The 13,162-nt window shown below is 44.1% G+C and overlaps 1 protein-coding gene across 3 annotated transcripts in view; it reads right to left on the minus strand.

Moving 5' to 3' along the window:
• Positions 1–2,703: 2,703 nt before the first annotated feature.
• Positions 2,704–13,162, minus strand: part of LOC109926398 (microsomal triglyceride transfer protein large subunit-like) — a 99,906-nt gene continuing 89,447 nt past the window's right edge. For all 3 annotated transcript variants that reach the window (XM_048616363.1, XM_020526259.2, XM_048616364.1), the window contains 2 exons: positions 8,250–8,420; positions 2,704–5,397 (listed from right to left, as the gene is read on the minus strand). In XM_048616363.1, coding sequence (XP_048472320.1) covers positions 5,250–5,397; positions 8,250–8,420 — 319 coding nt within the window. In that variant the 3' untranslated portion in view covers positions 2,704–5,249. The remainder of the gene's footprint in view (positions 5,398–8,249; positions 8,421–13,162) is intronic.

The raw sequence follows: 13,162 nt of genomic DNA on the forward strand, positions 1-13,162 counted from the left end.
GACACAAAGCTAAAATTGGCCAACATTAATGACAGATGATTGGAATACCCCAAAGAAATTCAGGATCTCTGGACTTCCTTTATACAGAATGTTTCATGTGAACTACATTATACACTCCCAGCAAGTACCAAAGATTTAATTCATACATCATTTGCCATTTTGTAGAAGTTATACTGCTTTCTAAAACATTGCCAGCGTTCTTCAGGGTGTGTGACAGGAAATAGCCAGGGTTTTTTCTGACTATGTTGAGAGGCTTTCCTCTCCCAGGGTCTGGACAGTTCATGTTATTGAGGTGCTTACTCCTTGTCTTCATGGAGCAAGCTGAATGAATCTATTTCCATCTTTGTTTATATGCAAACCCATTGATGATGACAGTCTTCCTATGCTAACACTTTGTACAAACATTTACAACTGTTCAAAGCATAGTGTTTGTTCACTTTGTTAAGCAACAGGAAAGTTTGTCTTCCATTTTCTCCGCCTCCATAAAATGTTTCAGTTGCCAGTAGTCTGAGAAATGTAGAAATGACTTGAGAACAAAAAAAGTCCATCCTACACACTTGTGACCAGCCTGCTGGTCACATGATACAGCAATTGAGTTGCTGGATAATTAAATTGTCATGGTCAGTTGTTCTGTGCTTGATTATGAGTGTCTGCTGACTGATCCACTGTGTTTGATTAGCTAAGCCTGGACGTAGATTCAGAGAATAGTAAATAAACGGTAAAAAGAACTAGCAGCCAGAGCTGATACATGGAACACACACTTTATTAATGGGTCTAAAACAGACCCAAACATAAGGCAAGAATAATCCCAAATGAGAAAGAACTTTAGGAACTAAAGTACCTCAATTCTCTTAAGAATGCAACATTTATCATCTCAGATTACTCACATAGCGAATCTCAAAGTAACATTTTCTTCGAGTGTGTCATTTCATTGAAATATTTCTAATCACAATTCATTATTTTTGCACATCCCCTTAAGCAGCAAATAGCTTGAGGTCAGTTATAAAATAAATTGCATATATGGACTTCTTTTAACGGTGATTGAAATGGGTAAACAATGATAGACTTGGTCCACCGGCCTCCATGTCCAAACTTGCAACATTCTCCCATCCCACCATGTTTAGCACCAAACTCACAAAAGACCCCATCCACTTTTCCAACCCTACACAATGCTCCCTTTCCCCAGCTTGTACAGTCATTCCCTCTTCATCAAAGGGTTTTTTTCCTTTCTATTTCTCACACCAGCCATCTCCTGAGTATGAATGAATGATTTATTGTCACGTTTATTTTGAAAATACAGTGAAAAGTGTTTTGTCGCCACAATCCGGTGCCATTTTGAGCTATGGTAAAGTTAAAGAGAAATTACTTAAATAAGAGTTCATCTTCTGTTCAAATTGAGGTTTCAAGCACAGCTTCAGGGCTCTGAAAGGTGGGCCTCAAGGAGTCCTACTCCAGGAACAGCAACAACACTGATGTCCCAGGAGATCTTGGCTCTGCTGCCACCGTATTTGCCAAGAGTCCAGGCTCCAGCCTACTGTCACCAGGGGTCTCAGCTCCGGGCCTACTGCCACCAGGGGTCTAGGCTCCAGGCCTACTGTTGCCATGAGTCCCTGCTCCGGCCATCACCGCCGCCTAGAGTTCAGGCTCCGGGCCTACTGCCACCAGGTGTCTAGACTCCAGGCCTACTGCTGCCATGGGTCCCTGTTCTGGGCACCACTGCCGCCAAGAGTCCAGGCTCTGGCCTTACCGCTGACAGAAGTCCCGATCCATGCCACCAACGCTGCAGCTAATGCCCCGCTGACACTGCTCCGGCCTCGAAGATGAAGAAGAAAGGAGGAAGAAAAAGAAGTACATGGAGAAAACAATGCTGCCGGCCTGGAGCAGATGGGCTCCAATAACTCCGAACACCACCTACCGTGCCGGCACCATATTGGCTGAAATGACGATTAACATCAGCACAAACTGATGGTTCCCATTTTCTGGGAGGCAATGGTGCAACTAGAGAAAGACCACCAGCTTCCCCATCACATCAGGCTACAGTACCCAGTGTTAAGAGGTTTCACCCATGAATCAGAACAAACACTTTGAGGCATTAAGCATAGAACACAGAACTGTACAGCACAGTACAGGCCCTTCATCTTTTACCCCTCAGAAATGAAAACGGTCAACATCAGCAAAAAACAAAGAAGGGATGTGAGAGTTTTTAAGACAGGGCTGAAGTTCTGAAGAAGGGTCACCGGACTCGAAACGTTAAATCTGCTATCTTTCCACAGACCTGCTCAGTTTCTCCAGCAATTTCTGTTTCTGTTTGTTTCAGAGCTCAGAAATCAGCATCTCTTTGTTTGTGTTCAGTCCCAAATTGACCATATCCCATAAGATTGGCCATCTCTGAATCCTGGTGGCATTCTGAGTTGGAAATGGTCCCAACCTGCAATTGTTGGCTGTGGCAGGTAGATTTTGCCCTCTGTTTTCAATAAAGTGAATTCCCAATGTGGGAAGGACTGGACAAAGGTGGAAGAGGTGGGGGTGGGGTGTGGAGCAGGTCAAAGTGGGAGATTATGTGACAAACTTTCCAGCGATTGACCTTGAACTGACAACATTCTAACAATTGCATCTGTTTCAATCGATGACAAAATTGTAAGTTTATTAAGACAGTAATTCAATTAAACTTATGACAAAAAAGAATGATTGTAAACAATTAACTGTAGATTCATCAAATAAAATTTATTAAGTAAGTGATCTGAAATTTAGGAACTGTTTAAAACTTCAGTAGTACTTTCTTTATTGGTTCTGCATTGAAATGCAGCATAGGCAAAAGCTACCCAAATTATTCTGGACGTCCTCACCAGCAATTAATATGTTAAAGATAGGGCCTGATTTAAACTCCTGTTGGTCCTAAGTGTTACAGGGAAGATGGGGAGTGAAATGGTCTTGGATGATAGTGAGTTGCCTGTTGGTCATATATCTCAACCAGTTGGTGTAAGACCCTAAACTCTCAGAAAGTACCTGGATCTGCACGTTAAGGGCTGTAAAGCTGCAGGGCTATGTGAAGATGGAATTAGAAAGGGAAGCTGTGTTTCTTTGGGTCAGCATGGAGAAATGGGCCAAATGACTCCCTTCTGTGTTGTATCCTTTCTATGGTTCGACCTCCTTTCCCGCTGAAAGCAATCCTCATTCTGGCCCAGGGTTCAATCTGCGGCCTTTGTTCCAGTCATGATTCTCAGTAGATTTATTAAATATTCTGTCACTTGTACAGTGGAAAGTGGATAATGTCGCCTTATTCCGGGACCATCTTGGATTACAGAATAACTTACTGAATAAAGTGTATTAATGGTAAAATACTGAATAAATTAATGTTAAATTGATATTTACTAAAACTGAAACAGCTTCAAAAGTCCACCTTTCTCTGTCTGTAGCCTTCCCCCTCTCTGCTCCCCCATCACCACCATCCGACGCCGTCCCTGGGGTCCTGGCAATGTGCTCCCTTCCTGCCACCACCGGCCCATCATTTCCACGTCCACCACCTCCAATTGGGAGACAGTCACGCTGCACGGGTCCCACAGCTTCCTCCGATGCTGGGCGTTGACCGATGGGGTCCTGGCTTGTCTTCCACTGCTAGCCAAGATGGAGCGGGGATGGAGATACGGGAGGGGCCCCGGCCTCCCATAGGAGGAGGCTCCAGGGCAGCCAAAACAAGAAAAAAACATGACAATGAAGTTGCGTAGATGCGGCAGAACCCGCCGCTAGAGCCATGAGCGGCTGAGGCACTGCAGTCAGGAGCCAAACACTGCTGACCCTGCTGCCACCATCTTTGACATCAGCCAGGCTTCCCTGAATGGCCCTCAGTACCTAGCATACAGAGAGAAGAACTGGCCAGGATAATGGCTCCTGAAAGTTCAACAGGAACCAGCTCCAGGAAAATTGCTGCCTGCCAGCTTTGATTGAGGAACACAATCGTTCCATCGAACTGGCTGCAACTACTCACAGCTCAGGGCTCAACGCACTAAGGACAGTCACTTGGCTAAGAGTCCTGGCAGCCAATCAGCTTCCAGGGGATGAAGCAAAGAGAGAAATAAAACAATAGAATTGTATTTATAAAGCCCCTTAACACAGTGAAACATCCCAGAGTGATGCGTTTCAAACAAATGATAACACTGAGCCTCATTTAAGAGACATTAAGGTCAAAACTAATGCTCAGTTAAAAGTGTAGTTTTTGGTGAGTGTCTTGATTGAGGAGAGGGGGGTGGGGGGAGATGGAGATGTTTAGGTAGGGAATTTCAGAGTTTAGGACCTAGATAGCTCAATGTATAGCTATCAGTAGTGGGTTGAAAGGACTCATGAATGCGTAAGAGGTCATAGTCAGAGGAATAGAGAGTTCTCAGGCTGTGACGGGGTTGCCAAATCCTGCAGAGCAATGGAGTGAGGCCCTGGGAGTTAAATAATAACAGTGATTGCTTGGAAAGATGGCAAGGTTGGTTTTATGCTGAAGTGAATTCAACCTCGAACTGTGGCACCTTCTTTCCAAATTAAAAATGAGCAAATCTTACACAGTTAATGATGAAACCCACTGCTCGGGGTTTCTCAATGCATTAAATTCAACTTCTTAAACGAGAATCAAATCAACCAATTTTTTTTTTCTGAGGGTTACATTTTGAGAGTTCAGCCCTTCTATTCCCAGTTGTATCTCATCTCACTAAGAGGTGCTTTAACTTCAATCTCACCACAACTTCCCTGGCCTCAGAAAGGCTCGGCAGAAATAGGCAGGCAAGTCAAAGCCTGTTGCTTTGACCTTGTGGTTGATAAAGTGATTGGAAGTGGGAAGAGAGAAAAACTGGGTAAAAGGTGAAACATAAATACCATAGCAAAGCTTAGGGAATGGGAGACAGTTTCATACTAAACACCGTTGTGTTTGCAACATGAGGTATACTGCAGATTGGACAAGTGGCTTTCAATCCACAGAACTGCTCCAAGAGACATGCTGTTATGTCCTATGGCTTTTACTGATTTTTGCAATTCACTTTTAAATTGCTTTACTAATTGTACCAACTCAAGTATTGCATTTGAAAGGTCAATGCTAATTTGCCTGGCAACAGGTATACAGAGGCTGGGAATTTCTTCGAAATCGCGTGTCAAGGTCGGGGTGGGGGGTGTTACGGTGCACTTGCGGCGATGTTACTGCAAGGAGCAGTTGCAAGGAAATTCCCAGTCATGTTAACAGTGTTGAACAAGATCACCACCCAGTCTGGAGCCTACGCTTCCTCTGAGAGCATCTTTTTACACATTTCTGAGTTGGCTCGATGCAACGGTAACTCCATGCCCTGAACTCGCAACGTTCTCGCCTTCCTGATGAGAAACGGATCCCCCTTTCGCAAGGACTGGTAGATCGTAACTGTCTCTCTGAAATCAGAAAGCAAGAGAGAATTTAGGGGTCAACTTTCTTTACATTCTGTGATGAAGAACAACTTTCAAAGTGCTTTTATTTATTCATTTATGGGATGTGGGTTTATTGCCCATCCCTAGTAGCCCTTGAGAAGGTGGTGGTGAGCTGCCATCTTTAACAGCTGCAGTCCTCCTGCTGTGGGTTGACCCACAATGCCACTGGGGAGGGAATTGCAGGATTTTGACCCAGTGACAGTGAAAGAACAGCAATATATTTCCAAGTCAGGATGGTGAGTGGCTTGGAGGGGATCTTGCAGGGGGTGGTGTTCCCATGTATCTGCTGCCCTTGACCTTCTAGGTGGAAGTGGTCGTGGGTTTGGAAGGTACTGTCTGAGGAACTTAAGATAGTTGAACCAGATAGGCACTAATCTCTTAAGAGGGTGAATAGGATCAACATCAATCTGTAGGTTGCGAGGCAGCAGTTAGTCAGGTGAGGGTGCATGCACCTCTGCATCAGAAGCTTGTGCGTTCAGATTCCACTCAAAGACACTTGAGCCCATTATCCAGGCTGACAATTCTGTGCAGTGCTGTTGGAGTGCTGCACTGTCAACAGCGCTATCTTTTGAATGCAGTGTTCTGTCTGCCTGCTCAGCTGAACATAAATGTTTGAAGGTGGTCAGACCAGTTGTCCTGGTCAAACTTTACCCCTGATTATGAGCCAAAAGGTCCGGGTCCAAATCCAAATGTCCTGGAGACGTGTCGTAACATGTCTCGAAAGGTTGATTAAAAATAACCACAGTTTGCTGTGACTCATGGCTTTGAAGCACTGGCTGTTTCTTTAGACAAGAAACAGAACAGGTCAAAAATAAATGCAAGAAGTTCTGGGAGTTTTTACTAAAGATGAAGAATCTGACAAAAAAATCAATAGAAGCGAAACCTACAGGATCCATAGTTTCATAGAGGTACTAAGTCCAAAAATAAAGAAGGTATGCTGAACGTTTTAAAAGAACACTGGTTAGGCCACAATTACAGTCTTTGTTTATTCATTCATGGGATGTGGGCACTGGATGGACCAGCATTTAATTAGATCATTATCATTAGATCATAGATCATAGAATCCCTACAGCTCAACAAGTCCACACCAACCCTCAAAGCATCCCACCCAGACCCATCCCCCTGTAATCCATCTAATCTACACATCCCTGAACACTACTGGCAATTTAGCATGGCTAATCCACCTAGCCTGCACATCTTTGGACTGTGGGGGGAAACCCACGCAGACACAGGGAGAATGTGCAAACTCCACACAGACGGTCACCTGAGGGTGGAATTGAACCTGGGTCCCTGGCACTGTGAAGCAGCAGTGCTAACCACTGAGCCACTGTGCCACCTCTCTATCTCTGTTGACCTTGACGTGGCGGTGCTGAGCTGCCTTTTGAACTGCTGCAGTCCATTTGCTCTCGTTGACCCACAATGCCTCTACAGAGGGAATTTCAGGATTTTGACCCAGCAGCAGTGAAGGAACGACAATATACTTCCAAGTCAGGATGGTGAGTGGCTTAGAGGGGAAGTGGCAGTGTTCCTATGTATCTGTCGTCCCTGTCCTTCTAGATGGAAGTGTCTGCATTTGGAAAGTGCAGTCTGAGGATTTTTGGAGAATTTCTGCATCCAGTTCTGGTCACCACACTTTAGAAGGCAAAGGAAAACTGAGAGGGTGCAGACAGGATTTGCCAGAATGTTCCTGGGGATTTTAGGTTGAAAAAGCTGGAATTGTTCTCTTTGGAGTAAAGGGAGTTTGGGGGTGTACAAAATTTTAGCTGATGATACAAGGAGTAGGCCTTATATACTGAAGGTCCTGTGGAGGAACCTTTCTTCATGCTGTGAGTGACAATGATTTGGACTCACTGTCCCGGAAGGTGATGGAAACAGAAACAGTTACTGATTTTAAAAGGGAATTAGATTGGCATTTGAAGGAAGTAAACTTGCAGGGCTCCAGGAATTCAGTGGGGGAAGGGTCGGGGGGGAGGGGAGGGATTTGTTAGATTGCTGCTCAGCCCATTGCTGCAATGGGCCAAATGGCCTCCTACTTTGACATAAATGGCTCTATAGATCTAATCTTGTAGGATGTTAATCTTGCAACTACCAGTGAGATTCCTGTGTCACCTCTCTTTGTGAAGGTTCACCACATTTCGTGGCCTCTCAAGCAGTTAACAGGCCAGCCCCGGGTCCTTCCCCTGGTATCAAGGAGCCCATGGGCAGAAGCCATGCCTGCCAAGATCAGCCAATCAGTGGCCTTCAGCCCTCAGTAACTCCTCTAGGGAGGCAGTGGCCACTGCCGGTACTGCACCCAACAAGGGCCTCAGATTGAGCAGGATCCCAGGCTTGGGAGTGATGGTGGGAGGGCAAAGAGTGAGCTGTACAGGGGGATGGGTGATGAAAGCTCTCAGCAGGTTCCCCCTCTTCCCAGGATCTGTTCCCTCAGGCAGGCACTAAGTGTCTGTTGAATACAAGACCCTGCAGGCAAATATGCCGTGATTAGCTTGTCATATGCCCAGTTTAGGAGCTCCATGTCCATGGCTGGGTTGATAATAATGGGAGAGGAATGTGGTCCCTGAAGGCCATTAGTTACTTTAATTGAAGGCTACAATTGGTGGTGAGGTGTGAAGGCCCATCTTAATCCAGGTGGGGGAATGAGGAAGTCAGGTTCCCTATGACCCACTCTCTCACCCAATGAAATGCCACCTCCAACACACAGCATCAAACCTGCCATGGGAGAGGCCACTAAATTTAGCTCCATGACTCCCACAAATGCAGCAAGCTTAGCAGGTTACCACTGAATGCGCAAATAACCAACATTTGTGGTGTTTTACCTGTATGGGAACGGTTTCTTCAGCAACTGTAGACAGATCAGAATTGGGGATTCCAAAAATTTAACGGAACTCACAAAATCCAGAGAAGCTGCAGCTTCCAAACTGCAGTTCACTCCCACCTGCAGAAGGGGCGTATCCACCTTCATTACTGAATTGATCACTAACGATCCCCTGCAGATCAATGGAAAAGGTATTTGTTATTTTTGTGATGTGGAGGTGCCGGTGTTGGACTGGGGTAGACAAAGTCAGAAGTCAGGTCACCTGATTAAGGAGCAGCACTTCAAAAGCTTGTGATTTCAAATAAACCTGTTGGCCTATAACCTGGTGTTGTATGACTTCTGACCTTGTTATATTTGGACCGTATAGCAGTAGTGTCACTAGAGGAGTAAGCCCAACGTCTCAGCTAATGTTCCATGGTCACAGGTTCAAATCTCACCACAGCAGATTTAAATTAAATCCAGCATTAAATGCTCGTCTTAAAATGGTGACTATGAAACTACCATTGATTGTTGTAAAAACTCGTCTGGTTCACTGTTGTCCATTTTGGGAAGGAAATCAGCCATCCTGGACTGGCCTGACTCCACACCCACAGCAGAACCTTAACCATCCTCTGGGGTATGCAAGTGAGCCTTTCAGTTCAAGGGCAATTAGTGATTAGGAACAAATCTTAGAATTACAGAATCCCTACACTGTGGAAGCAGGCCATTCAGCCCATCGGGTCCACTCCATCCCTCCAAAGAGCATCCCACCCAGACCCACCCCACTACACTATAACCCTGTATTTCCTGTGGCTAATCAACCTGACCTACACATCCCCCGACACTACAGACAAAAACAAACACAGCATAGAATAACCATATAAAAGGTAAAGTTGCCAAATTCCTGTCAGACCATACTACTGCTCCCTCATCACAGAGAGAGAGAGACAACTCGTGGTGGTTTAACCTGAGTGTAACCACACCTCAGGCAAAGGGAGAGAATGAGTAAGAGAGTCCTTCAGAGTAACTCTTAGCTGGTGCATGAAATGAACCATGTTGTTGGCATCACTCTGCATCGTAAACCAGCCATCCAGCCAATAAATGCTGGCCTTGCCAATGACATCCACATCCCGTGGAGAAACAAAGAAAACAAATTCAACACAAGAATCAGAAATAAGCCATACAGCCTCTTGAGCCTGGGTTCAGACTGTGACCTCTGACCCTCATTCCTGACAACCCCTGATAACCTTTCACGCCTTTCTTAACAAGGGTATTCCAAGACTTTGTTTCCACCAACCTTTTAAGGAAGAGAGTTCCAGAGATTCATGACTCTCTGCCAGAAAAACAAAAGCCTCATCTGGGTCAAATAGGTGACCTGCGAATTTTAAACCGTGACCCCAAGTTCTGGATTCTCTCACAACAGGACACATCCCATCCACATCTACTCTATCAACATCTCTCAGGATCTCCTATGTTTCAATCAGGTCTCTTCTGATTTGTCTAAACTCCAGCGGATACAAGCTTAACCTGTCAAACTCTTAATGGTAGGGCCCTGGGGAATGTTGTCGAACTAGGCGTGCAGGTTCCTTGAATGTGGTGGCAGAGGTAGACATGGTGGTGAAGAAGGCATTTGGTACGCTTGCCTTCACAGGTCAGAGCACTGAGTATAAGAGCTGGGACATTATGTTAAGGCTGTACAGAGTTGGTGAGGCCACTTTTGCAGTACTGTGTCCAGTTCTGCTATAGGAAGGATATTAAATTGGAAAGGATGCAGAAAAGATTTATTAGGATATTGCCGGGATTGGAAGGTTTGAGTTACAGGGAGAGGCCAGATAGGCTGGGACATTTTATGCTAGGCCGTCGGAGGTCAAGGTGTGACCTTATAGAGGTTTATAAATTCACGAGGGGTATAGATAAGGTGAAGAGCCAAGGTCTTTTTCCCTAAGGTAGGGAAGTTCAAAACTAGAGGGCATAACTTTAAGGTGAGAAGAGAAAGATTTAAAAGGAACCCAAGGGTCAACCTTTCACACACAAGTTGGTTTGTATGTGGCATGAGCTGCCAGAGGAAGTGGTAGATGCAGGTACAGTTACAGCATTTAAAAGGCATTTGGGTGGGTACATGAATAGGAAAGGTTTAGAAGGATATGGGCCAAATGCAGGCAAATGGAACTAGTTTAGTTTGGGAAACCTGATCAGCATGGACAAGTTGGACCAAAGGCTTTGTTTCCTTGCTGTATGACTCTGACGCTATGACTTTTCCTCATAAATCAACTCTCCCATTCCACGTATTAGTCTAGTAAACCATCTCTGAACTGCTTCCAATGCATTTACACCTTTTCTTACATAAAGCGACCAATACTATGCACCATACTCCAGATGCTCTCCCAGCCATGCCCTGTACAACTAAAGCATAACTTTCCTACTTGTGTTTTCTATTCATCTCGCACTAAATGATAACATTCTATGAACTTTGCTAATTGTTTGCTACAGCTGCACACTAACCTTTTACAATTCATGCATTAGGGCATCCAGATCACACCGCTTCTCAGAGCTCTGCAATCTCTCACTACTTAGAGAATACACTTCTTGGTTATTCTTCCTGCCAAATACTCCATTAATCTCCATTTGTGATGTCTTTGCACACTGATTTAACCCATTTTTTTTTGTAACTTCCTTGTGTCCTTTTTACAATTTATATTCCTACCTATCTTTGTATCATCAGCAACTTTGGCAACCACACCTTTTGTCCCACTTGTGTATATTGTAAGCATTTGAGGTGCCAGCACTGACCCCTTGCACAACGCTGCACCTTGCCAACCTGAAAAAGACCCATTTGTGCCCATTCTCAGCTGCCTGTTAACCAGCCGATCTTCTAGCCATGCCGATATGCTACCTCCTAAACTATGCAGTAACTATTCCCCTTCATGGCAGCCCAACGTGGGAAGAGCAAGTGTGGAGGGAGGTCCCCTAGTATTTGCAGCAGTAGTGTCAAGAACAGACAACTCAGGTCTCCCTGAGAGCAAGCTAAGCTGAGGACTCATCAAAGACTGTTGAACTTTTAACATTATTCCTTTGTTTTTCTACATTTTATAAATAAGGACTTTAATGTTAACTATTACCTTATTTTTCTACTTATTCTATGAATGTAATGTTTAATTTTTTTAACTTTGTTTCTTTTACTACTTTGTACCTAGGTTTTTTTGTACATAGGAACCCTTGTACCTGAGATGGCGCCATGTGTAGTGACATTATACACTCTTGACTGTACTCCTGTACTTGACTACACGTGACAATAAAATCTAAATCTAAATTAAAATAAATACCTTCTGGAAATCTGTCCAGGATTTTGACCCAGCAACACTGAAGGAATGGCGATATATGTCCAAGTTAGGATGGTGAGTGGCTTGGAGGGGAACCTGCAGACGGTGGTGTTCCCATATATCTGCTGCTCTTGTCCTTCTAGATGGAAGTGGTCGTGGGTTTGGAAGGTGCTGTCTAAGGAACCTGGTGAATTTCTGCATTAGATAGTACAAACTGCTGCTCCTGAGCGTTCGTGGTGGAGACAATGGATGCTTATAGCCGTGGTGCCAGTCAGGTGGGCTGCTTTGTCCTGAATAGTGTCAAGCTTCTCGAGTGTTGGTGGAGGTGCACCCGGCCAGGCAAGTGAGAGCATTCCATTGCACTCCTCAATTCTGCCTTGTAAATAGGTTTTGGGGAGTCAGGACGAGTTACCCGCTGCAGGATTTCTAGCCTCTGATCTGTTCTTGTAGCCGTTGTATTTATACAGTTAGTAAAGTTCAGTTTCGGGTCAATGTGGACCCTCAAGATGTTGATAGTGGAGGATTCAGTGATAGTAATGCCTTTGAATGTGAAGGGGCAATGGTTAGATGCTCTCTTGTTGAAGATGGTCATTTGCTTGGGTTATAAAGCAGAGGTCGACTCCCCTTGATAACTAAAACCGAAACACCTAGGGAGGCTTGCCCCACCCTATAATCTGTTCAAAAAAGCATGAAACATGGAATAACCTGCCTCTCACCCTCAAGCTGTTATAAAGAGAAAGTTAAATGAAATGAACTCCTGACAGTCACTCTGTAATCAACACGTAAAAGTTTTTTTTTTAATCTAACTCTGATGGTGAGCAAATTAACAGTACTACTAACAAACCAAACAATTCCTCTTCAACTACTAACTATTCCTAAATAAAACAAAATTCTAACGGTAAGCTGTTCTAAGTCCCACTTATATAAACCAAAACAATTTAAAAAAAAATTAAAACTTAGTCTCTCAAAATTACAGCCAGGATATGTCTTCTGGAATGTTCTGGGCCTTGTCTACTGTTCTTCAGTCAGGATCACCATCCTCTGTCAAATTCTTGTGTCAGGAATATTAGCCAAGAGTGCCGCTATACTTTTACTTAGATGATGGTTACTCTGAGAGCTTAGAGAATTCTGTGAGAGCAGTGATTTTCTCTTTAGAGCTGATGGGTTATTAACTCTATTAGATGGCAGTTGCTCTCACAGCAATTTTCAAATACCCTCTTCTTTTATAACTTTGATGACCTATCAATTTCTTACAGTAGGATTGGTCCTAGGTTGTCAAAACTATCAGATTTAAATTTAATTGGTTTTTAGTCGCTAAGTGCCTGCTTTAAATTAATTGGCTGATTCAAACTGGTTGCCTTAATAACAAAACAAGACTACTGCCTGGATTGCTAACCATACAGCCTTTTGACACAAATTTTTCAATTTCAGGAACTCTCTGTGTACCTGCAGACATTTTTTTAAATCTACAAGTCTAGAAAAAGCATGTCATCTTTTAAAGGGGCCATGCACCACCTCCCCTCCATCATTTTACAAACAAATTTTAATGTCCTGCCTTCCAATCCACAAGTATTCTACCCAACTTCGTAAAACTTGGTACATGTGTGTTGCCAAG

This window comes from Rhincodon typus, chromosome 34, assembly GCF_021869965.1.
Source record: "Rhincodon typus isolate 14 chromosome 34, sRhiTyp1.1, whole genome shotgun sequence".
Lineage (NCBI taxonomy): Eukaryota > Metazoa > Chordata > Chondrichthyes > Orectolobiformes > Rhincodontidae > Rhincodon > Rhincodon typus.